This window comes from Callorhinus ursinus, unplaced genomic scaffold, assembly GCF_003265705.2.
Source record: "Callorhinus ursinus isolate GAN/ISIS: 27379988/994484 unplaced genomic scaffold, GSC_fseal_2.0 scaffold34, whole genome shotgun sequence".
Classification (NCBI taxonomy): domain Eukaryota; kingdom Metazoa; phylum Chordata; class Mammalia; order Carnivora; family Otariidae; genus Callorhinus; species Callorhinus ursinus.
In genome coordinates, this window is record NW_027397096.1 from 11,365,949 (window position 1) to 11,389,827 (window position 23,879).

General features: G+C 37.5%; 1 protein-coding gene across 1 annotated transcript in view; it reads left to right on the forward strand.

Annotated features, from left to right (window-relative positions):
* Nucleotides 1-23,879, forward strand: part of BCAS3 (BCAS3 microtubule associated cell migration factor) — a 574,861-nt gene that overhangs the window by 160,666 nt on the left and 390,316 nt on the right. Inside the window, exon 12 of the mRNA XM_073879584.1 lies at nucleotides 12,352-12,522. Within this exon, the coding sequence (XP_073735685.1) occupies nucleotides 12,352-12,522 (171 nt within the window). The remainder of the gene's footprint in view (nucleotides 1-12,351; nucleotides 12,523-23,879) is intronic.

The following is a 23,879-nucleotide window of genomic DNA, read 5'->3' on the forward strand; positions in this document are numbered from 1 at the left end:
TTTCTCTCTTTCTCTCTTTCTCTCTTTCTCTCTTTCTCTCTTTCTTTCTCTTTCCTTTCTTTTCTTTCCTCTCTCTCTAGTTCCATCCACCTCACTGCAAATGGCAAGATTTATTCTTTTTTTATGGCTGAGAAATATTCCATTGTGCATATGTTCCACATCTTTTTTTTTTTTTTAAAGATTTTATTTGTTTATTTGACAGAGAGAGAGACAGCAAGAGAGGGAACACAAGCAGGGGGAGTGAGAGAGGGTGAAGCAGGCTTCCCACTAAGCAGGGAGCCCGATGTGGGGCTTGATCCCTGGACCCTGGGATAATGACCTGAGCCGAAGGCAGACGCTTAACTGACTGAGCCACACAGGCGCCCCTGTTCCACATCTTCTTTATCCATTCATTAGTTGATGGACATTTTGGGCTCTTTTCATAATTTGGCTATTGTGATAATGCTGCTATAAACATTGGGGTGCATGTGCCCCTTCAAATCAGTATTTTTGCGTTCTTTGGGTAAATACCTGGTAGTGCAATTGCCGGGTCATAGGGTATCTCTGTTTTCAACTTTTGGAGGAACCTCCATACTGTTTTCCAGAGTGGCTGCACCAGTTTGCATTCCCATCAACAGTGTTAAGAGGGTTCCTTTTTCTCCGCATCCTCACCAACCCTGTTGTTTCCTGTGTTGTTAATTTTAGGCATTCTGACTGGTGTGAGGTGGTATCTCATTGTGGTTTTGATTTGTATTTCCCTAATGATGAGTTATGTTGAGCATTTTTCCATGTGTTTGTTAGCCATCTGTAAAGTCACCTGTTTCTTTTTTTTAATTTAATTTTATTATGTTATGTTAGTCACCATACATCATTAATTTTTGATGTAGTGTTCCATGATTCATTGTTTGCATATAACACGCAGTGCTCCATGCAATATGTGCCCTCATTAATACCCATCACCGGCCTAGCCCATCCCCCCACCCCCTCCCCTCTAAAACCCTCAGTTTGTTTCTCAGAGTCCATAGTCTCTTATGGTACATCTCCCACTCCGATCCCCCCCTTCATTTTTCCTTTCTACGATCTTCTTCTTCTTCTTCTTTTTTTAACATATAATGTATTATTTGTTTCAGGGGTACAGGTCTGTGATTCATCAGTCTTCCACAATTCACAGCGCTCACCATAGCACATACCCTCCCCAATGTCCATCACCCAGCCACCCCATCCCTCCCACCCCCCCTCCTCCAGCAACCCTCAGTTTGTTTCCTGAGATTAAGAGTCTCTTATGATTTGTCTCCCTCTCTGGTTTCATCTTGTTTCATTTTTTCCTCCTTTCCCCTGTGGTCTTCTGTCTTGTTTCTCAAATTCCTCATATCAGTGAGATATGATACTTCTCTTTCTCTGATTGACTTATTTCGCTTAGCATAATACCCTCTAGTTCCATCCACGCCATTGCAAATGGCAAGATTTCATTTTTTGATGGCTGCATAATATTCCATTGTGTATATATACCACATCTTCTTTATCCATTCATCTGTCGATGGACATCTTGGCTCTTTCCACAGTTTGGCTATTGTGGACATTGCTGCTATAAACTTTGGGGTGCACATACCCCTTCGGATCACCGCATGTGTATCTTCGGGGTAAATACCCAGTAGTGCAATTGCTGGGTTGTAGGGTGGCTCTATTTTCAACTGTTTGAGGAACCTCCATACTGTTTTCCAGAGTGGCTGCACCAGCTTGCATTCCCACCAACAGTGTAGGAGGGTTCCCCTTTCTCTGCATCCTTGCCAATATCCATCGTTTCCTGACTTGTTAATTTTAGCCATTCTGATTGGTGTGAGGTGGTATCTCATTGAGGTTTTGATTCGTATTTCCCTGATGCCGAGCGATGTTGAGCACTTTTTCATGTGTCTGTTGGCCATTTGGATGTCTTCTTTGCAGAAATGTCTGTTCATGTCTTCTGCCCATTTCTTGGTTGGATCATTTGTTCTTTGGGTGTTGAGTTTGATAAGTTCTTTATAGATTTTGGATACTAGCCCTTTATCTGATATGCCATTTGCAAATATCTTCTCCCATTCCATCAGTTGTCTTTTGGTTTTGTTGACTGTTTCCTTTGCTGTGCAAAAGCTTTTTATCTTGATGAAGTCCCAATAGTTCATTTTTGCCCTTGCTTCCCTTGCCTTTGGTGATGTTTCTAGGAAGAAGTTGCTGCGGCTGAGGTCGAAGAGGTTGCTGCCTGTGTTCTCCTCTAGGATTTTGATGGACTCCTGTCTCACATTTAGGTCTTTCATCCATTTTGAGTCTATTTTTGTGTGTGGTGTAAGGAAATGGTCCAGTTTCATTCTTCTGCATGTGGCTGTCCAACAACACCGTTTGTTGAAGAGACTGTCTTTTTCCATTGTAAAGTCACCTATTTCTTGATAGTCTTTTTGGACTTACTGGATAGTTAAATCCAATCATATACACCTCTTTTTTTTTTTTTAAGATTTATTTATTTATTTGAGGGGGGAAGGACAGAAGGGGAGGGAGAGAGTCTCAAGCAGATGCCATGCTGAGTGCAGAGCCCGAGGTGGGGCTCGATCCCATGACCCTAAGATCATGACCTGACCCTAAACCAAGAGTTGGATGCTTAATTGATTACACTACCCAGGCTCCCCTACATACTGCTTTTTTTTTTTTATCTTATGTGTAACTTATATGAAATGTTTCTTAAAGATTTTATTTATCTGAGAGAGAGAGAGAGAGAGAGCAGGAGCAAGGGGAGGGGCAGAGGGAGAGGGAGAAACAGACTCCCCGATGAGCAGGGAGCCTGGTCTGGGGCTCAATCCCAGGACCTTGGGATCAAGACCTGAGCTGAAGGCAGATGCTTAACTGACTGAGCCACCCAGGTGCCCCATGCCATGAAATATTTTTGAAAACATTTTTCTTATTTTTTTTAACATTTTTCTTATATAATGTTTATGTACTTATGGACTCTTGTGTTAGCATGAATATTTTGACATTTCTTTTAAAAATATTAAATTATTTTGGTATTTAGTATTAGTGTTTAGTATTTAATTATTTTCCCAGAAATAGAATGATCCTTCATTTCACTTCCAAGGTGTGGATATTATATATAGGAAAGATTGGAAAGTTGAGATGATTTTACCTCCCAAATGATAATTTCTCCTAATAAGTTATTAGATATAAGAAACTTTGTGGGTAAATTAGCCTTCTGAGGTATAAAGTAATTGTAGTTTTCCACGATAAGTACATCAAAATGACTTCTCTAATTAAGTAGTGTAATTACAAATATATTTTTTGTTTTTGTTACTATTACATTATGTATTATACTTCTATTAGCATATTCACTTGTGAAAATTCATCATGATATACACTTATAATTCCTGTACTTTTCTGTATAAGGGAATATAAAAGTTTACTAAGAAGAGAATCTCACCAAAGATCTTCAGACCTAGAAACCTCCAGAGAATGCTCACATTTAAGAGTGAACAATGGCAATATTACAAAGACTCCTCCATAGAATAAAAGAGTCAAATAGTGCCTAATCTTGTTTTATGATGCAGGATCACCTTGATACTGAAACTTGACAAGAGCATTATGAAAAAGGAAAACTATAGTCCTGTCTTACTCATGAATATGAAAAATCCTAAGCAAAATATTAGCAGAAAAAAATTAAACATATATTGTAAGGATAATGTCACAGTCCAGTGGGATAATTCCAATACAGGCTGGTTTATTACTCAAAATCAATGAATATCATTTGCTACATGAACAGAATAAAAGGAGAACAATTATATCAATATATATACAAAAAGGGTTTGATAAAATCAAACATATGCGTTGATAAAATCTTTTAGTAAATAGTGATAGTTTCTGGTTCATTGAATTCAGTTTTTTCTCAAAGTACCAAACTCTTTAAATGTACTAAGCACGGTTATTTTAAAGTCTGTTTCCGATAACTCCAGTGTCTGGCTTCTTTTGGGGGTATTTTTATTGTTTGGTATTTTTGCTGGTTGTCACTAATGATGTCTTGACTCCTTGTTTGCCAGAATTTATTTTTTTATGTTATGTTAGTCACCTTAGTTTTTGATGTAGTGATCCTAGAAACAATTTTGAGTTTGAGATACCAGAGTTTGGTGGCACTATCAGTCCTCTAATTCCAATTTCAGGGATTGAGTTAATTAAATTATTTAAATAAAGCTCACCTGAAATAGCTATGAGATCCTGATTGCTACAGGTTTACTCTTATTTCTATTGTATATTCCTTTGTGTCTTAGCCAAAAACATGGAGGTTTAGGGCACCTGGGTGGCTCAGTTGGCTAAGCGACTGCCTTCGGCTCAGGTCATGATCCCGGAGTCCTGGGATCGAGTCCCACATCAGGCTCCCAGCTCAGCGGGGAGCCTGCTTCTCCCTCTGACCCTCTCCCCTCTCATGCTGTTTCTCTCTCTCTCTCGCTCTCTAATAAATAAATAAAATCTTTAAAGAAAAATATTAAATAAATATTTAAAACAAAACAAAACAAAACAAAAAACATGGAGGTTTGAAAGTCACCAGGTAGACTTCTTTGGACATGACCACCTAGTACCACAAGTCCATCAAAAGCACCACTCAGTCTCTTAGAAGCCTCCTCTAGAATCATGAGATGCATCTAGGCCTAACTCTCCTGATCACATGTCTGGATTTTCTTGTTCTTTTGGATTTGGATCTAGTAACTCTTTACTATCTTGTTACATATTTAGTACCTTTAAGCAGAGTTGAAAAAAAAAAATTCTTCCCAGTTACCCTACTTGTTTTCTTTGGTAGGGTTGACCTGATTTGCCTAGCCTGCCATTATTGAAAATAGAAAATAAAATTTCTTGATATTTCTTACCATTTTTATCATTTCTAGATAATACATTTTTTGAGATATAACATGAAAATGTTTAAAAAGCCATGTAGTATGTGCTCCTTAAGAAAATACTAATCTTAAAATATTCACTTTGCTTGTTAAATCCCTTTTTCTCAAAGAGTAATCATTAATATTTTTCTCTCACTGATGACACCTGCTTATATGACTCCTAAGAGGTTAACTGCTTTGTTATATAGAAGGATTAATTATTAAATTTTTATTCTTATTTTTTGTCTCACCATATAGTTGTAAGTACAAATATATTAATTGTATATGTACTTGAGTCTCCTTAGAGGAAATAATCTTTTTTATAGTTTCTGGATTTTCAGATAGCACTTAAAATTAATCTTTATAGTTTTAGATTTTTCCCTTTGCTTTTCCAAATAATTTATGTGGCTTTCCTTAGAATATAATGGTGATGAATTCTCTGTGACAGTGCTAAGGGGAAAAGTTTAATACTGAAATAATTCAAATTGCATTATTTTGATACATTTATAAAATCTTGGTCCGTATTTCCTAATTACCATATATCTGTCATATTTGATTTTTCCTTTTAATGTGTTTTAATGCCAGTGTGGTAAATTGATTTAATAAAAATGCCTCCTTTTTTCCCTGGTTATCTGATAACTTCTTAATGACAACTAACAGCTTTTGTGAGAGCAGCACCATTAGCGCTAATGGACAGGGAAGACAACTGATATGACATGAGAAAGTTAAAGATGACTAGTGACCCTTTGGCAAATCTGTCTGCACAGAACAGAATAAGTACCATGATCATTTGAATTTTTGATCAGAGTGGACTATCTGATGTAGTTGGTATAGCCTTACATTCAGCTCTCCTACAAGATAAAATTTAGTTCTGTGAATAAGTCTTGTTAAGATTTGTCGGGATAATAAACTTTTTAGCTACCTCAGACTGTGAAGACACTCAATCTAATTTAATATTCTCCCTTTGGCCAAATTAGATTTTTTTTATTTCTAATTTTTACCGGGTCTTCATCCTTTTTGGTATGTCGAGGGAATCATCAGGTACGTACAGGCTCTTTTGGCTAAAATCTAATCAAAAGACTAATTACTCTGAGGTGATTTAGGTATCTAAATATGGTAGGTGAACACTATTGAATAACATTATATATTTCTTCTGGACACTAGTCCTTATCAGTGTGTTTGATTCTAACATGGAAACAAATTTCTTCTAGAAGCAAAGGTCTTTACTGATGCAAGAAACTTCCAGGACCCCTTTCACCCCCTGCATTGTACCTTATTTTGAAAGTTAATGAGCTATGATAGGTAGTGCTGTCTTGTCACTTATTGTACAAAGTGCAGATTTGATGACTGTTAAGTTTTGGGCTTAAATTTTTGTCCACTAATAAAATGGTAGTTGTAAGTTTTCTTGGTATATGTGTGTGAGAATTATCAATAACTCTTCATGTGATGTGAGCCTTTGACTGTGAAATATACTACTCTTTTCCCCCTTTCTGGAGTTTTTTTTCCTAGTTCTCTTATATTGACTTTTCCTTTTATCTTGTGGTCTCTTTGGTACACTTCTTCCCACTTTCTGTGTGCTCCAGTTCTTTTAGTTTTATTCCTATTCATTGATATAAAAGCATGAAATAATAGGCTCAAGGGCAAATGGGGAGGATATACAACCAGACTTTAAACCTGAAAGGCGGATTCCTTTGATAAAGGGATAGCTCTGTTTAAGTGGGAACATCTCCATTAGCATTGATGGAGTAAGTACTGCAGCTGAGGCATCTCAGAGGTTAATCAGGCTTCCTAGCCAGCTTTGACATCAATACACAGTGGCGCCTGATTTTGTTGGTCCTTCAGAGGCCTTCTTGACAACGCTCTAACAGACTTTGTGTAAGTCATTGCTTGTGAATTATTGAAAAAAATGTTCGGCTGCTAACTGAGGAACGCTAGCGTGTTTTATAATCACTGCAGTTTGAGTTTTTAGCGCTAAACAGAAGAGTTACAATTGATCTGTGGCTTTTTCATGGTTTCAGTCAGCAGTAAGTTATATCTTTTTGCTTGAGTTCAGCAAATGGCTTTGATGGTCATTTTATTTAAGTATTTATTAGGACACACTATTATAGTCTTCATTTTTCCCTATTCCCCCCTCCCCTGCCCCCCCATACGTTGGTGTCCTGAATTCATGAAGTGTGAGATCTTAAGTAGTAACAGGAATAGAATACAAGGCAATACTGGATGGTGGCTGAAATCAGGCTTTGGAGATAGTCTAATTGAATTGAATTGATTGAATTCTGGCTTTGTCATCGGTTAGCTGTTTGAGCTGCTGTTTTACTTAACTTCTGTAGCCTCAATTTTCTCTTCTATAAACCTGAGGTGTTCGAAGAAATCTGTAGAGATCATTTATGTTAGGAGCCTTGACAAGTTCACAGTAAAGATTCCACGGGACATAGCTACAGTAAAATATGTATATTGCTAGTGTTAGTTATATGGTGTCTTAATGGAAAATTTCCTTGGAAAATACATTTCCTTATTAATTCCAATCTAATTGTTGCTTAAAGCACATTTAGGCCTTTATAAAGTACCTTCTTTGCCTATCTTTTATGAAACAGTATTTGAAATACCACATGTGTAATAATTTTCATTTTAAAATTTAGCTGTAGCATATGCCAGAATATAGGTGAGCATATTCTCCATGATTATTCTGAAAAGAGAGAGTCATTTCATTAAAGATTAGTTTGCAGTATTTTAATAAAAAATTTTTCTCACAATTTGAGAATTGGAAAAAAATTATTTCTGAATGTGTGTATTCTACATAATTTTTGATATGTCCATGTAATCTAGATTACTTCTTTTCACTCTGCTGGTTAAATCTTTTTTAGGTATTTATGAATTACATGCATTTCTCTTTCTTTTAGCTTTTTTCTCTTTGTGGGACAAAACCCCACAACAACCCATTACTTTAACATTGTTGTTTGTTAATGCAAATAGCAGTAATCAGATAAGATTCGCATAAAAGAAAAAACTCACATGAGTTAGTTTTGTCTATTTGCTTCGAATGAAATGGAACTAAAACGTAATTATAAAACATCTTAAGTTGTCTTTAATTGAAATAGTATATTAGAAGCATTATGCTGAATTGTTTTCTGTTACCAGAGAAAAAAGAACCTTCTTAGCTAATCTTTTGTGATGTTTTATTCATCTAGTAATTGGTATCTTGGATGGAGACTGTATTTCCACATGCCAAATCTTTTTTTTTTTAATCGAGGTAAAATTGGTATATAACATATACGTTTTATGTGTACATTATAATTTGACATCTGTATGTACTACAAAATGATTACCACCAAAAGTCTAGTCACCATTCATCACCATCAAGTTGACTGCCTTCACCCATTTGCCCACCTCCCAGTCACCTTCCCGTCTGGTAACCATCAATCCATTCTCTGTGAATTTGTTTTTATATTCTTTTGTTTGTTTTTTTAGATTCCACATATAAATGAAATCAAATGGTATTTGTCTTTCTCTGTCTGACTTATCTCCCTTGCCCAATAACCTCAAGGTCCATCCATGTTGTCACAAATGGCAGTATTTCATTCTTCTGTGTAGCTAAGTAGTATTCCATTATATATATATTATATATATATTTCAATTCAATTAGACTGTCTATCTCCAAAGCCTGATTTCAACCACCATCCAGTATTGCCTTGTATTCTATTCCTGTTACTACTTAAAAATGCCACTGGAATTTTGGTAGGGATTGCATCGAATCTGTAGATTGCATTGGGTAGTATGGACATTGAAACAGTGTAAATTCTTCCAATCCATGAACATGGACTATCTTTCTATTTATTTGTTTCTTCTTCTTCAATTTCTTTCATCAGTGTATGTGGCTTTCACCTTCCTGGTTAAATTCATTCCTAGGTATTTTATTCTTTTTGATGCTGTTGTGAATGCCATTGCTTTCTTAATTTCTTTTTCTGATAGTTTGTTATTAGTGTATGGAAACACCACAGATTTCTGTATATTGATTTTGTATTCTGCAACTTTACTGAATTTGTTTATTAGTTCTAACAGTTTTTTGATGGAGGTTTTCTGTGTATCTGCAAATAGTGATGATTTTACCACTTCTTTTTCTGATTTGGATGCTTTTTATTTCTTTTTCTTGCCTGATTGTTGTGGTTAGGACCTCCAATGCTATGTTGAATAACAGTGGAGAAAGTGGAATTCTGATCTTGTTCCCAATTTTAAAGGACAAGCTTTCAGTTTTTCACTATTAAGTATGATACTAGTTATGAGTTTATCATACAGGGTCTTTGTTGAGGTATGTACCCTTTATACCCACTTTGTTGAAAGTTTTTATCATAAATGGAGGTTGAATTTTGTCAAATGCTTTTTCTGCATCTATTGAAATGATCATAAGATTTTTATCCCTCGTTTTGTTAACATGGTGTACCACATTGATTTGTGGATGTTGAACCATCCTAGCATCTCTGGAATAAATCCTACTTGATCATCGTGTATGATCCTTTTAATGTGTTTTTGAATTTGGTTTGCTAATATTTTGTTAGGGATTTTTGCATATATGTTTGTCAGGGATATTGGCGTGTAATATCCCTTTCTCTAGTGTCCTTATCTGCTTTTGGTATCAGGGTAATGTTGATGTCATACTTTACATCTTTTATTTTGTGCATCCCTTAATTGTAGTTTTAAATTTTTTAAAAAGATTTTATTTATTTATTTATTTATTTATTTATTTATTTATTTATTTATTTTTTAAGATTTTATTTATTTATTCATGAGAGACAGAGGAGGAGAGAGAGAGAGAGAGAGAGAGAGAGAGAGAGAGAAGCAGAGGGAGAAGCAGGCTCCCAAGGAGCAGGGAGCCCGATGCGGGACTTGATCCCAGGACCCTGGGATCATGACCTGAGCCGAAGGCAGACGCTTAACCATCTGAGCCACCCAGGCGCCCAGATTTTATTTATTTATTTGACAGACACAGCGAGAGAGGGAACACAAGCAGGGGGAGTGGGAGAAGGAAAACAGGCTCCCCGCAGGGGAGCCCGATGTGGGGCTTGATCCCAGGACCCTGGGATCATGACCTGAGCCGAAGGCAGATGCTTAACGACTGAGCCACCCAGGCACCCCTATAGTTTTAATTTTACTACTATTCTCTTTTAGCCTTCATAATTGCTTTGTAAGTGATTGATCCACTGTCTGTACTATAGACTTATCTTTTCTAATGAGAGTTTTACTTTTGTATGTTTCCTTGTTAGGAAATATTAAATATTTCTTTTTAGCTTAAAGAAGTACCTTTAACATTTATTGTAAGGCCATTTTAGCAATGATAAACTCCTTTAGTTTTTGCTTATCTGGAAAATTCTTATTTCCACTTCAATTCTTTTTTTTTTTTAAGATTTTATTTATTTATTTGAGAGAGAGAGAGAGAGAGAGAGAAGCAGCATGAGAGGGGAGAGGGTCAGAGGAAGAAGCAGGCTCCCCGCTGAGCTGGGAGCCTGATGTGGGACTCGATCCCAGGACTCTGGGATCATGACCTGAGCTGAAGGCAGTCGCTTAACCAACTGAGCCTCCCAGGCGTCCTCCCCTTCAATTCTTGAGTGATAACTTTGCTGGGTAGAGAATTCTTGATTGGAAGTTTTTTCCTTTTAGCACTTCGAATATGTCATGCTGGTCATGTTCTGACCTGTAAAGCTTCTGCTGAAAAATCTTGATAGTCTTATATCATTTTCTTGTATGTATTTCTTTTGATGCCTTTAAGATTCTCTCTTTAACTTTTACCATTTTAATTATAATGTGTCTTAGTGTGGATCTCTTTGGGTTTGTCTTATTTGGAACTCTCTGAGGTTCCCCCCTGTATGCCTGTTTCCTTCCCCAGATTAGGGATATTTTCAGCTATTATTTTTTTAAAATAATTTTTCTGGCCCTTTCTCTCTTCTCCTCTGGGAACCTTATAATGTGAATGTTGTTCTGCTTGACGTTCTCCCAAGGTTTTCATTTTTTAAATCTTTATTCTTTTTGCTCCTTTGTCTTGAGTGAGTTCCATTGTTTGCCTTCTATCTCACTGATCTGCTTCATTTAGTCTGCTGTTGAACCCCTCTAGGGTATTTTTCAGTTAAGTTTATATATTTTTCAGCTCTGTAACTTCTATTTGATACTTTTTAATATTTTCTCTCATTTTGTTGAAGTTTTCACTGTGTTCATTCATTCTTCTGAGTTTGGTGGGCATCTTTATGACCATTATTTTGAACTCTGTTTCTTATCTCATTTTATTAAGGTCTTTTTCTGAGCTTTTGTCTTGTTCTTTGGAACATACTCCTCTGTCTTCTCATTTTGCCTTTCTGTGTTTGTTTCTATGTATTAGGCACATCAGCTACCTCTAGCAGTCTTGAAGGAGTGGCCTTTGTAGGAGATAGCTTGTGGGGCTCAGAAGCACTTATTCCTCCTAGCCACCAGTGCCAGGAGCTCAAGGGGTATCTCCTGTGTGAGCTGCACCTGTCTGCCCACCTACTCTGGTAGGGCTATGGCTATGACATGGGAGTATGTGGGGCTCTTGTCTGGCCCATGTGTGATGTGTGGCTGTGGCATAGGAATAGGTATCTACATGCCTGATCTTGATGCACAATATTATATAACAACGTATTATATATTTACTTTGGAAGCATAGTCTTTTTCATTCTACCACTGGTAGAATGGCATTCTACCATTGGTAAGTCTTTTTAATGCTAAGAAATAGATTTAAAATTAGATTTATAATATTTCCAAAAAATAATAACAGATGTTCGTGAAGATGTGGACTAAGGGGAACCCTCTTAGACTGTTGTTGGGAAAGTGAACTGGTACAACCACTGTAGAAAACAGTATGGAGATTCCTCAAAAAGTTAAAAATAGAACTACCCTATGATCCAGCAATTGCACTACTAAGTTTTTACCCAGAGGGTACAAAAATTCTGATTTGAAGGGGGCACATGCACCCCGATGTTTATAGCAACACTATCAACAATAGCTGAATTATGGAAAGAGTCCAAATGTCCACTGACTGATGAATGGATAAAGAAGATGTGGTATATATACACAATGGGATATTATTCAGCCATCAGAAAGAATGAAATCTTGCCATTGTTATATGCATTAAGAAGAGGGAAAAGAAGAAATATTTGTTTTAAATAAAAATATAATTGTTCCCTCATGTGAAACAAAGCTCTTTAATGATTTACTTATGGCTTAAAAAAATTATTTGCTTATGGCTTTATTCTCACTATAAAGACTTTGGGGATTCTACTGACAGCATTCACTCAAATTAATACTGATTTTCTAACTAAAATTTAAGATCATATGAAAAGTCAGACTGAATTTCTGTGACAGTCACTGCTATATATAGACTTGTAAGAGAATAAGGAATTTAAAAGGTAGGAGAATTAATGAGATGCATATTTCTGTTTGGAATCCAAATACTGATGTGAAGTCATATGTTTTACATTTCATTGTATAGACATTGAAAACTGGCTTGACAATGGTTGGGAAAGTGGTGACTCAGCTGACAGGCACACTGCCTTCAGGTGTGACCGAAGACGATGTTGCCCTCCATAGTAATTCCAGGCGGAGTCCTTTGGTTCCAGGCATCATCACAGTAATTGACACTGAAACAGTTGGAGAGGGTCAGGTAAGAACTTCTGATATAGGTAATGTCCTTTTCCTGCAAAGGATGGGGTGACTAAGAATATCATTTGTGATCAAGAACAGCCAAATGCACTTGGCCTTGGAGATTATTAATTTGGAATTCTAGCAACTGAGGTTATTTCAGATTAGAATTCTTTTTTCAAGAAATGATGAGTAACATGTTAAAACCTGTTATTTCAAACATTATTAATGTTTCAAACCTGAAGGTAAAATTGAGGTTCTAAGGAGTTCTTGTTATCTCTTCATCAGAACATTTGTTTCACAAATAAATAATTACATATCTCTTTATACTGTTCTGTTCATAATATGATTTTTTAAAAAATGATGCTTGTTCTGGGGCACCTGGGTGGCTCAGCTGTTAAGCGTCTGCCTTCGGCTCAGGTCATGATCCCAGGGTCCTGGGATTGAGCCCCGCATCAGGCTCCCTGATCCTCAGGAAGCCTGCTTCTCCCTCTCCCACTCCCCCTGCTTGTGTTCCTTCTCTCGCTGTGTCTCTCTCTGTCAAATAAATAAATAAAATCTTTAAAAAAAATGATGCTTGTTGTAACCTATATCAGAAGATTAATAACTGATTTTTAAAAGATTTTATTTATTTGAGAGAGAGAGAGCACATGAGTTGAGGGGGAGGGGCCAAGTGAGTGGGAGAAGCAGATGCCCCCGTGACCAGAGAAGCAGATGCCCCTCAATCCCAGGACCCCGAGATCATGACCTGAGCCGAAGGCAGATGCCTAATCAACTGAACCACCCAGGCATCCTTTAATAATTGATTTTTTTTTTAAGATTTTATTTATTTATTTGACAGAGAGAGACACAGCAAGAGAGGGAACACAAGCAGGGGGAGTGGGAGAGGGAAAACAGGCTCCCCGCAGGGGAGCCCGATGTGGGGCTTGATTGCAGGACCCTGGGATCATGACCTGAGCTGAAGGCAGATGCTTAACGACTCAGCCACCCAGGTGCCCCTAATAATTGATTTTTAAGGTAGAGGCTTGCTCATAGAAGCAGTCAATAGGAGCTTCCACATTTTGGAGGGAATTTAAAAAATTATTGACTAGAGGAGCAAGATGGAGGAGGAGTAGGAGACCTAAATTTCCTCTGGTCCCAGGAATTCAGCTAGATAGTTATCAAACCATTCGGAACACCTACAGACTCAACAGGAGATCGAAGAAAAGAATAGCAGCAATTCTATGAACAAAAAGCGACCACTTTCTGGAAGGTAGGACCTGTGGAGAAGTGAATCCAAGGCGATATTCAGGAAGATAGACCTTGCGGGGAGGGAGCCTCCGTCAGCTGGCTACTGGCTACAGTGATAGAGCAGTGGAGCACAAAATTGGAACTTTTAGAAGTCTGCTTTGCTGAGGGATGTCACTCCAATGGCTAAGCGGGGGTGGGGTGGGGGGGTGGAACCCTCATTGGGACTCCAGACCCTCGGGGATCACAGAAAGACTGGGGGTGCCTGAGTGTGGCAGAGCTCCCAGGTATCAGGGCGGGGAAGCGAGCTGCAAAGATGGAGCCAAGGAGTGGGTTCTCGGCTCAGGGTTGCCATAAACTGTGATCCGTGGCACTGTTGGGCCACTACTCTTCGAGCAGGGACCCAACAAGCGCAGATCTGGGGAGACTCCCCTTCTTCCCCTGGGAGGAGCGGCATGGGAGAGCACTTCAGGAATCTGCTGGGTTTGAAGACTCCAAACGGGGTCAGGTGCCAGAGTTAGAAATGCTTGGTCACAGGCCAGGTGAGCACGGAGTGCAGCCAGAGACCAGGGAGACAGGAGTCATTGACTGCTTTTCTCTGAGGGCTCACTGAGGAGTGGGGCCCTGAGCTCTCGGCTCCTCTGGGACCAGAGATTGGGAGGCCGCCATTTTCACTCTCGTCCTCGAAAGCTGTACAGAAATCTTGCAGGGAAAGCTAAAAAGAGCAAACCTGAGCAGATTACTTAGCCTGGCCCCTGGCAAGGGCAGTGCAATTCTGCCTCAGGCAAAGACATTTGAGAATCACTGCAACAGGGCCCTCCCCCAGAAGATTGGCAAGAACATCCAGCCAAGACCAAGTTTACCAATCAATGAGAACTGCAAGACTCCAGTGCACATAGAATTCATGGCTTTTTCCCTGTGATTCTTTAGTCTTTCAAAGTTAATCTTTTAAATTTTCTTTTTCTTTTTCTAATTTTTGAGTTGAATTTTTCTTCTTTCCTTTTTCAACCAACATCTTATCAATTCCTTTTTTAAAATTTTTTTAAGATTTCATTTATTTATTTGAGAGAGAGGGAGAACACAGAGGGAGAAGGAGAGGGAGAAGCAGACTCCCCGCTGAGCAGGGAGCCCAGTGTGGGACTTGATCCCAGGACTCAGGGATCATGACCTGAGCCGAAGGCAGATGCTTAACCAAATGAGCCACCCAGGCGCCCATCAATTCCTTTTTTAAAATCTTTTTTAATTTTCATCTTTACAGTCATATTCCATCCCTTCATCATATTTACCCTTATTTTTATATATATGTAAGTTTTCCTCTCTTTAAAATTTTGAAAGGCACTTTCTTCTAACAGACCAAGGTACACTCAAAATCTAGTGTGTGGCTCTGTTCTATTCACTGGCCTGATCATATTAATTTTTCTTTCTTTTTTTTTCCCCTTTCTTTTCCCCCCGGTTTTGGGTTTCTTCTGATTTGTTTAGTGTATATTTTTCTGGGGTTGTTGTTACCCTTTTAGCAGTTTGTTCCCTCATTCATCTGTTTTCCTCTGGACAAAATGACAAGACGGAAAAACTCACCTCAAAAAAAAGAACAAGAGGCAATACTGACTGCCAGGGACCTAAACAGTACGGACATTAGTAAGATGTCAGAACTAGAGCTCAGAATGATGATTAAAAGATACTAGCTGAGCTTGAAAAAAGCATAGAAGATACTAGATAATCCCTTTCTGGAGATACAAAAGAACTAAAATCTAACCAAGTTGAAATCAAAAAGGCTATTAATGAGGTGCAATAAAAAACAGAGGCTCTAACTGCTAGGATAAATGAGGCAGAAGAGAGAATTAATGATATAGAAGACCAAATGATGGAGAATAAAGAAGCTGAGAAAAAGATAACTACTGGATCACGAGGGCAGAATTTGAGAGATAAGTGATACCATAAGATGAAACAATATTAGAATAATTGGCATCCCAGAAGAAGAAGAGAGAGAGGGGCAGAAGGTATATTGGAGCAAATTATAGCAGAGAACTTCCCTAATTTGGGGAAGGAAACAGGCATCAAAATCCAGGAGGCACAGAGAACCCCTCTCAAAATCAATAAAAATAGGTCAACACCCCGACATCTAATAGTAAAACTTATGAGTCTCAGAGACAAAGAAAAAATCCTGAAAGCAGCTCAGGACAAGAGGTCTACAACCTACAACTGTAGAAATATTAGATTGGCAGCAGACCTATCCAGAGACCTGGCAGGCCAGAAAGGACTGGCATGATATATTCAGAGCGCTAACCGAGAAAAATATGCAGCCAAGAATACTGTATCCAGCTAGGCTGTCATTGAAAATAGAAGGAGAGATAAAAAGCTTGCAGGACAAACAAAAACTGAAAGAATTTGTGAACACCAAACGAGCCTACAAGAAGTATTGAAAGGGGCCCTCTAAGCAAAGAAAGAGCCTAAAAGTACATAGACCAGGAAGGAATAGAGACAATATACAGTAACAGTCACCTAACAGGCAATACAATGGCACTAAATTCATATCTTTCAATAGGTACCCTGAATGTAAATGGGCTAAATGCCCCAATCAAAAGACACAGGCTATTAGATTGGATTAAAAAACAAGACCCATCCATATGCTGTCTGCAGGAGACTCACTTTAGACCCAAAGACGCCTCCAGATTTAAAGTGAGGGGGGTGGGAAACCATTTACCATGCTAATGGACATCGAAAGAAAGCTGGGTGGCAATCTTAATATCAGAAAAAATTAGATTTTAAACCAGAGAGTATAATTAGAGATGAGGAAGGACACTATGTCATACTTAAAGGGTCTATCCAACAAGAAGATCTAACAATTGTATGTATGCCCCTAACATGGGAGCAGCCAATTATAAGGCAATTAATAACAAAAGCAAAGAAACACATCGACAATAATACAATAATAATAGGAGACTTTAACACCCCCCTCACTGAAATGGACAGATCATCTAAGCAAAAGATCAACAAGGAAATAAAGACTTTAAATGACACACTGGACCAGATGGACTTCACAGACATATTCAGAACATTCCATCCCAAAGCAACGGAATACACATTTGTCTCTAGTGCCCATGAAACATTCTCCAGAATAGATCACATCCTAGGTCACAAATCAGGTCTCAACTGCTACCAAAAGATTGGGATTATTCCCTGCATATTTTCAGACCACAATGCTTCGAAACTAGAACTCAAATCACAAGAGGAAAGTTGGAAAGAACTCAAATACATGGAGGCTAAAGAGCATCCTACTAAAGAATGAATGGGTCAACCAGGAAATTAAAGAAGAATTAAAAAAATTCATGGAAACCAGTGAAAATGAAAACACAACTGTTCAATATCTTTGGGATACAGCAAAGGCAGTCCTGAGAGGAAAGTATATAGCAATACAAGCCTTTCTCAAGAAACAAGAAAGGTCTCAAATACACAACCTAACCCTACACCTAAAGGAGCTAGAGAAAAAACAGCAAATAAAGCCTAAACCCAGCAGGAGAAGAGAAATCATAAAGATCAGAGCAGAAATCAATGAAATAGAAACCAAAAGAACAGTAGAACAGATCAACGAGACTAGGAGCTGGTTCTTTGAAAGAAGTAACAAGATTGATAAACCCCTGGCCAGACTTATCAAAAAGAAAAGAGAAATGACCCAAATCAACAAATCATGAATGAAAGAGGAGCGATCACAACCAACACCAAAGAAATACAAACAATTATAAGAACATATTATGAGCAACTCTATGCCAGCCAGTTAGATAACCTGGAAGAAATGGGTGCATTCCTAGAGATGTATCAACTACCAAAATTGAACCAGGAAGAAATAGAAAACCTGAACAGACCTATTTTCACTAAGGAAATTGAAGCAGTCATCAAAAATCTCCCAACAAACAAAAGCCCAGGGCCAGATGGCTTCCCAAGGGAATTCTACCAAACATTTAAAGAAGAATTAATACCCATTCTCCTGAAACTGTTCCAAAAAATAGAAATGGAAGGAAAACTTCCAAACTCATTTTATGAGGCCACTATTACCTTGATCCCAAAACCAGACAAAGACTCCATCAAAAAGGAGAACTACAGACCAATATCCTTGATGAACATAGATGCAAAAATTCTCACCAAAATACTAGCCAATAGGACCCAACAGTACATTAAAAGGATTATTCACCACGACCAAGTGGGATTTATCCCTGGGCTGCAAGGTTGGTTCAACACCCGCAAATCAATCAACGTGATACAATACATTAACAAAAGAAAGAACAAGAATCATATGATCCTCTCAAGAGATGCAGAAAAAGCATTTGACAAAGTACAGCATCCTTTCTTGATCAAAACTCTTCAGAGTATAGGGATAGAGGGTACATACCTCAATATCATAAATGCCATCTATGAAAAACCTACAGCAAATATCATTCTCAATGGGGAAAAAAAATGAGAGCTTTCCCCCTAGGGTCAGGAATGTGGCAGGGATGTCCACTATCACCAGTGCTATTCAACATGGTACTAGAAGTCCTAGGCACAGCAGTCAGACAGGAAAAAGAAATAAAAGGCATCCGAATTGGCAAAGAAGAAGTCAAACTCTCACTGTTTGCAGATGATATGATACTGTATGTGGAAAACCCAGAAGACTCCATCCCAAAACTGCTAGAACTCATACAGGAATTCAGTAAAGTGGCAGTATATAAAATCAATGCACAGAAATCAGTGGCATTCCTATATACCCACAACAAGACAGAAGAAAGAGAAATTAAGGAGTCGATCCCATTTATAATTGCACCCAACACCATAAGATACCTAGGAATAAATCTAACCAAAGAGGCAAAGGATCTGCACTCAGAAAACTATACAATACTCCTGAAATAAATTGAGAAAGACACAAAGAAATGGAAAAACGTTCTATGCTCATGGATTGGAAGAAAAAAATATTGTATGTCTATAGTACCGAAAGCAATCTACACAGTTAATGCAATCCCTATCAAAATACCATCCACTTTTTTCAAAGAAATGGAACAAATAATCCTAAAATTTGTATGGAACCAGAAACGACCCCAAATAGCCAGAGGAGTGTTGAAAAAGAAAAGCAAAGTCGGTGGCATCAGAATTCCGGACTTCAAGCTCTATTACAAAGCTGCAGTCATCAAGACAGTATGGTACTGGCACAAAAACAGACACATAGATCAATGGAACAGAATAGAGAGCCCAGAAATGGACCCTCAACTCTATGCTCAACCAGTCTTCGACAAAGCAGGGAAGAATGTCCAATGGAAAAAAGACAGTCTCTTCAACAAATGGTGTTGGAAAAATTGGACAGCCACATGAGGAAGAATGAAATTGAATTATTTCCTTACAGCACACACACAAAAAGACTCAAAATGGGTGAAAGACCTAAATGTGAGACAGGAATCCATCAAAATCCTTGAGGAGAACACAGGCCACACCCTCTTCTACCTCAGCTGCAGCAACTTTTTCCTAGAAACATCACCAAAGGCAAAGGAAGCAAGGGCAAAAATGAACTATTGGGACTTCATCAGGATAAAAAGCCTCTGCACGGCAAAAGAAACAGTCAACAAAACCAAAAGACAACTGATGGAATGGGAGAAGATATTTGCAAATGGCATATCAGATAAAGGGCTAGTATCCAAAATCTATAAAGAATTTATCAAATGCAACACCCAAAGAACAAATAATCCAATGAAGAAATGGACTGAAGACACGAACAGACATTTCTGCAGAGAAGACATCCAGATGGCCAACAGACACATGAAAACGTGCTCAACATCACTTGGCATCAGGGAAATACGAATCAAAACCTCAATGAGATGCCACCTCACACCAGTCAGAATGGCAAAAATTAACAAGTCAGGAAATGAGAGATATTTGCGAGGATGCGGATAAAGGGGAACCCTCCTACACTGTTGGTGGGAATGCAAGCTGGTGCAGCCACTCTGGAAAACAGTATTCAGGTTCCTCACAAAGTTGAAAATAGAGCTACCCTATGACCCAGCAATTGCACTACTGGGTATTTACCCCAAAGATACAAATGTAGTGATCCAAAGGGGCATGTTCACCCCAATGTTTATAGCAGCAATGTACACAATAGCCAGACTATGAAAAGAGCCTAATCCATCAATAGATGAATGGATAAAGATGTATATACATGGAATATTATGCAGCCATCAAAAAGATGAAATCTTGCCATTTGCAACGACATGGATGGAACTAGAGGGTGTTATGCTAAGCAAAGTAAGTCAGTCAGAGAAAGAGAAGTGATAGGAGTTACACCTCACTGACATCAGGAATTTGAGAAACAACACAGAGAATCATAGGGGAAGGGAAGCAAAAATGAAAAATGAAAGAAGACGAAACCAGAGAGGGAGACAAAGTATAAGAGACTCTTAATTTCAGGAAACAAACTGAGGGCTGCTGGAGTGGAGGGCGGTGGGAGGGATGGGGTGGCTGGGTGATGGACATCCGTGAGGGTATGTACTATGGTGAGCACTGTGAATTGTGCAAGACTGATGAATCACAGACCTGTAGCTCTGAATCAAATAATACATTATATGTTGATTAAAAAAGAGACACATTAGTAAACAATGCAGAAAAATCACTGTCATTGAGAAGAAAACGGTGTGAGCATACTTACCATCTAATTTAATTTAAAATATTAAATAGAAACAAAACAAAAAATTATTGATGAATTATGATGGTTACAATTGACAATAATGTAAATAATATCAAATTTTATTACACATTTATAGGTATGAAAAAATTCTCAAAGTCGCAAAGTGTATATTAGTATACATACATGGTAATGCATATTATCAAATCCTATATCTTCAGATAACGCAGAAACATTTAGAAGGAGTGATTATAAATATGGAAAAATATGTGACATAATGTAAATCTTGCTGGCGAGAAACCTGTTGGGTTTTGTTTTCTCCCCTCATGCACCCATAAAAATTATTTTCTTTTGTATCAATAGTCTTGAATTTTAAAATATATTTCTGAAGGGAAGTTAATTTCAAAATTCTAATAGTTTGTGATCGTTACTACAAAAAATCTAACCTAAAATTGATTATTAGAATAGTATAGGAGTAGAGCAACATTTGTGAAATAGAAATTATTTTATCGGCGCGCCTGGGTGGCTCAGTTGTTAAGCGTCTGCCTTTGGCTCAGGTCATGATCCCAGGGTCCTGGGATCTAGCCCTGCTTCAGGCTCCCTGCTCAGCGGGAAGCCTGCTTCTCCCTCTCCCATTCCCCCTGCTTGTGTTCCCTCTCTTGCTGTCTTTCTCTGTCAAATAAATAAATAAAACCTTTAAAAAAATATTTTATCTATAACATATATTTAATTCTGTTTTCAGAACATAATGTCTAGAAGCTATGTGAGTCTTAAAAGTATTAACCCTAAATATTGCATGCTCTTTTTAGAAAATCTGCTTCCAGTATATATGGTTCTATATCTCATGAAAGATTACCTTTGACCACTATTCATGTACTGGTTCCTGTAGTAAGATCAAGTGGCCTTTCGAAAGCACGTGAACTCTACTGCAGTGAAAAGATAAAAAAAAATCTTTGAAATTCTGGGTTATTGAATTTAGCTGTTGTATTTTATTTGAAATCAGAATAATAGTCATTTTCTACCTCTCCCATGTTAACTTTGTGGTTCACCAAATATCTTGTAGTGCAGGCTTGTATTCTTGTTTAAAACTCTTTTTAAAGATGTGCTAGCAAACTTTTCAGTTGACTAATGACTTTTTTTAAGTTGTGTTAATTAGCTCAAGTTGATAGACACAGACAAATGTTAACTTTCTTTCTTAATTGGAATTAAATATTTAAACCCTTAGTGTTTTATGAGTGTTAAGGTAAAAAATATTTTCTTTTGTCCTTTGATTCTTAATTAATTTACCTCCAAGGCCACCCACATTTACTGCATAGTAACAATCCTCCTCAACATTGTTGAGTTTGGTGAGTCTAAGAAGTCTGTTAAGCATCTACCATTTGTTGACAGACAGATTTGTAGTCATTTAGAAGCAGAAAATGTTATCTCATTATTTTTCATGAAACAGAGGTGTAACTCAACTTTTTTTATTATATTTAAGTGTAGGAACATGTAAAAAGAAAATCTTTAATTATATTAAAAAGCATAGCATTAGGCCTTATGTCATCAAATGTCACCCCCGCCCCCGTTCTTTATTTTTTAAAGTTTAAAATGGAATTCTCGGATTTCGAATATGGAAATGAACTGGAGGTTGTGGAGTTGCAAAAGTTCATTTTTCCTTGGTAAAGGAATTGTTAACACTTGAAACAAGTAAAGTTGTTTATTAGGAAATAAGTGTTACAGAATTGTTAGCTTTTAAAAGTTAAAAGTTAAAAAGTGTTGCCCAACCTGAAAAATGCTATCTTTTCTATATCTGTTGAGATCATAATCTCTTTTCATTCCCACTTAAAATGTTCTGAAATTTTAATTGATTTTAAGGTTCTGTTATAAAGCAGGAAATAAATTGATGTTCAATAAATGGTAAGTTGCTATGTGCATTTTGAAAGAATTATAAATATTTTTTAAAGCAACAAGATTTCCTGAGTATAATACTGTCCTCCTTTCTTTTATTAATGTGAATCTGTTTTTTGTCAAGAAGACATTTTTGTCTCTGATACATAGTTCAGTTGGAGTACAGGGCTGTTTTTAGGTTATGCTGGATTGTATTAAAAAGACTTCAGGGGTTATTGTCATAGATTTATCACTTCTAGCCCTTTCCAACTGATATTTGACCTTAGCTGTAATGTTTTTCTTTTTCCATATATATCTCAGGAGCTGAAGCTGACATTATGTTCACTTTTGCTGTTTAAATCCATTGAGGCTTTAATAAAGATATTTTCATGTTTACAGTGGCATCATATAAAATTTGATTCACCATCTTTCTAATGCTAAATTGATTAGTTTGATTTTATGTTGACGGGATCATTGTGTGGTAACTGCATTAAGGAAGAGTGGATTTGATTGACTTCGTATCCATTTTTAAATCTGTGTTACTTGTTTTATTTAAAAGCATTTTGTGGCTAAGATAAACTAAGTGGTATAATATGCCTTTACACATTTATATAATTGAAGTTAGCAGTGTGGCAAAGTCTCTAATCAAAGGAAAATGCTCCAGAATGATGACATAAACTTGAGCTCTTTCTTTCCCTGGGTACAGCTGTTATTCATAATAATTTAATGGCTCCTGAAGTGTTTTTGTCTTTTTGTTCACATGATAAAGTCTTATCCACCTTGTATCAATTAAAGTGCTTTGATGAATTTTAATACAGTCAAGTTGTTATTACATATACTTAAGAAGTTCAGCCTGCTTAGTTAACCGGCGAGTAAAAGGTGCATGTCTTAGGACAATTGTATTGGGGTATCTTTTCTATTACTAATTTGATGTTTTAGGTAAGGTGATAATGCAATGGAGAGAATCCTTCCAAAAGTATCTGGTTGTTGTATTTGTGAAGCTCGTAAAGAGAAGATACAAAGAATCTTACACAGTGGTATGAGGCTTTGCTGTGCCCTGAGATTAATGTGCCTTTTTACTAGACAGCTTCTATATTGGTACCATTAAATAGAGTACTAACTACTAATTATGTTGGAGAAGAAGATATATAGGGTTATAATATATGTAAGGAAAGGGAATCTTGTAAAATTGAGTTAAAATAGTGAAATGGGGAAAAGACAAATATTTCACAGAAAAAAATAAAACATACAAATTTTCCCTGACTTAAAATATCTTGACTTAATGACTTTTCAACTTTACGATGATGTGAAAGTGATATAAATTCAGTAGAAACCGTACTTTGAATTTTGAATTTTCCCCAGTTCAGTGATACATGTGTAGTACTCTCCTGTGATGCTGGGCAGCAGTGGCCCAGCCACAGCCCCTAGTGAGCCATGTGATCAGGAAGGTAAACAATGGATACACTTATAACTGTTCTGCACCCACACAACCATTCCCACTTCCCTCCTCTTTGCCCCCACCAAACTGGGAAATAAACCCAAAGGCCAGAGGTAGAAGGGGCCATATCTTGGCCTGGGCTCCACTTTATTCTGAAGCCTGTTGGGGCCCGGAATCCACGGGTCCCAACGGGTCCCTGCTGTTGACC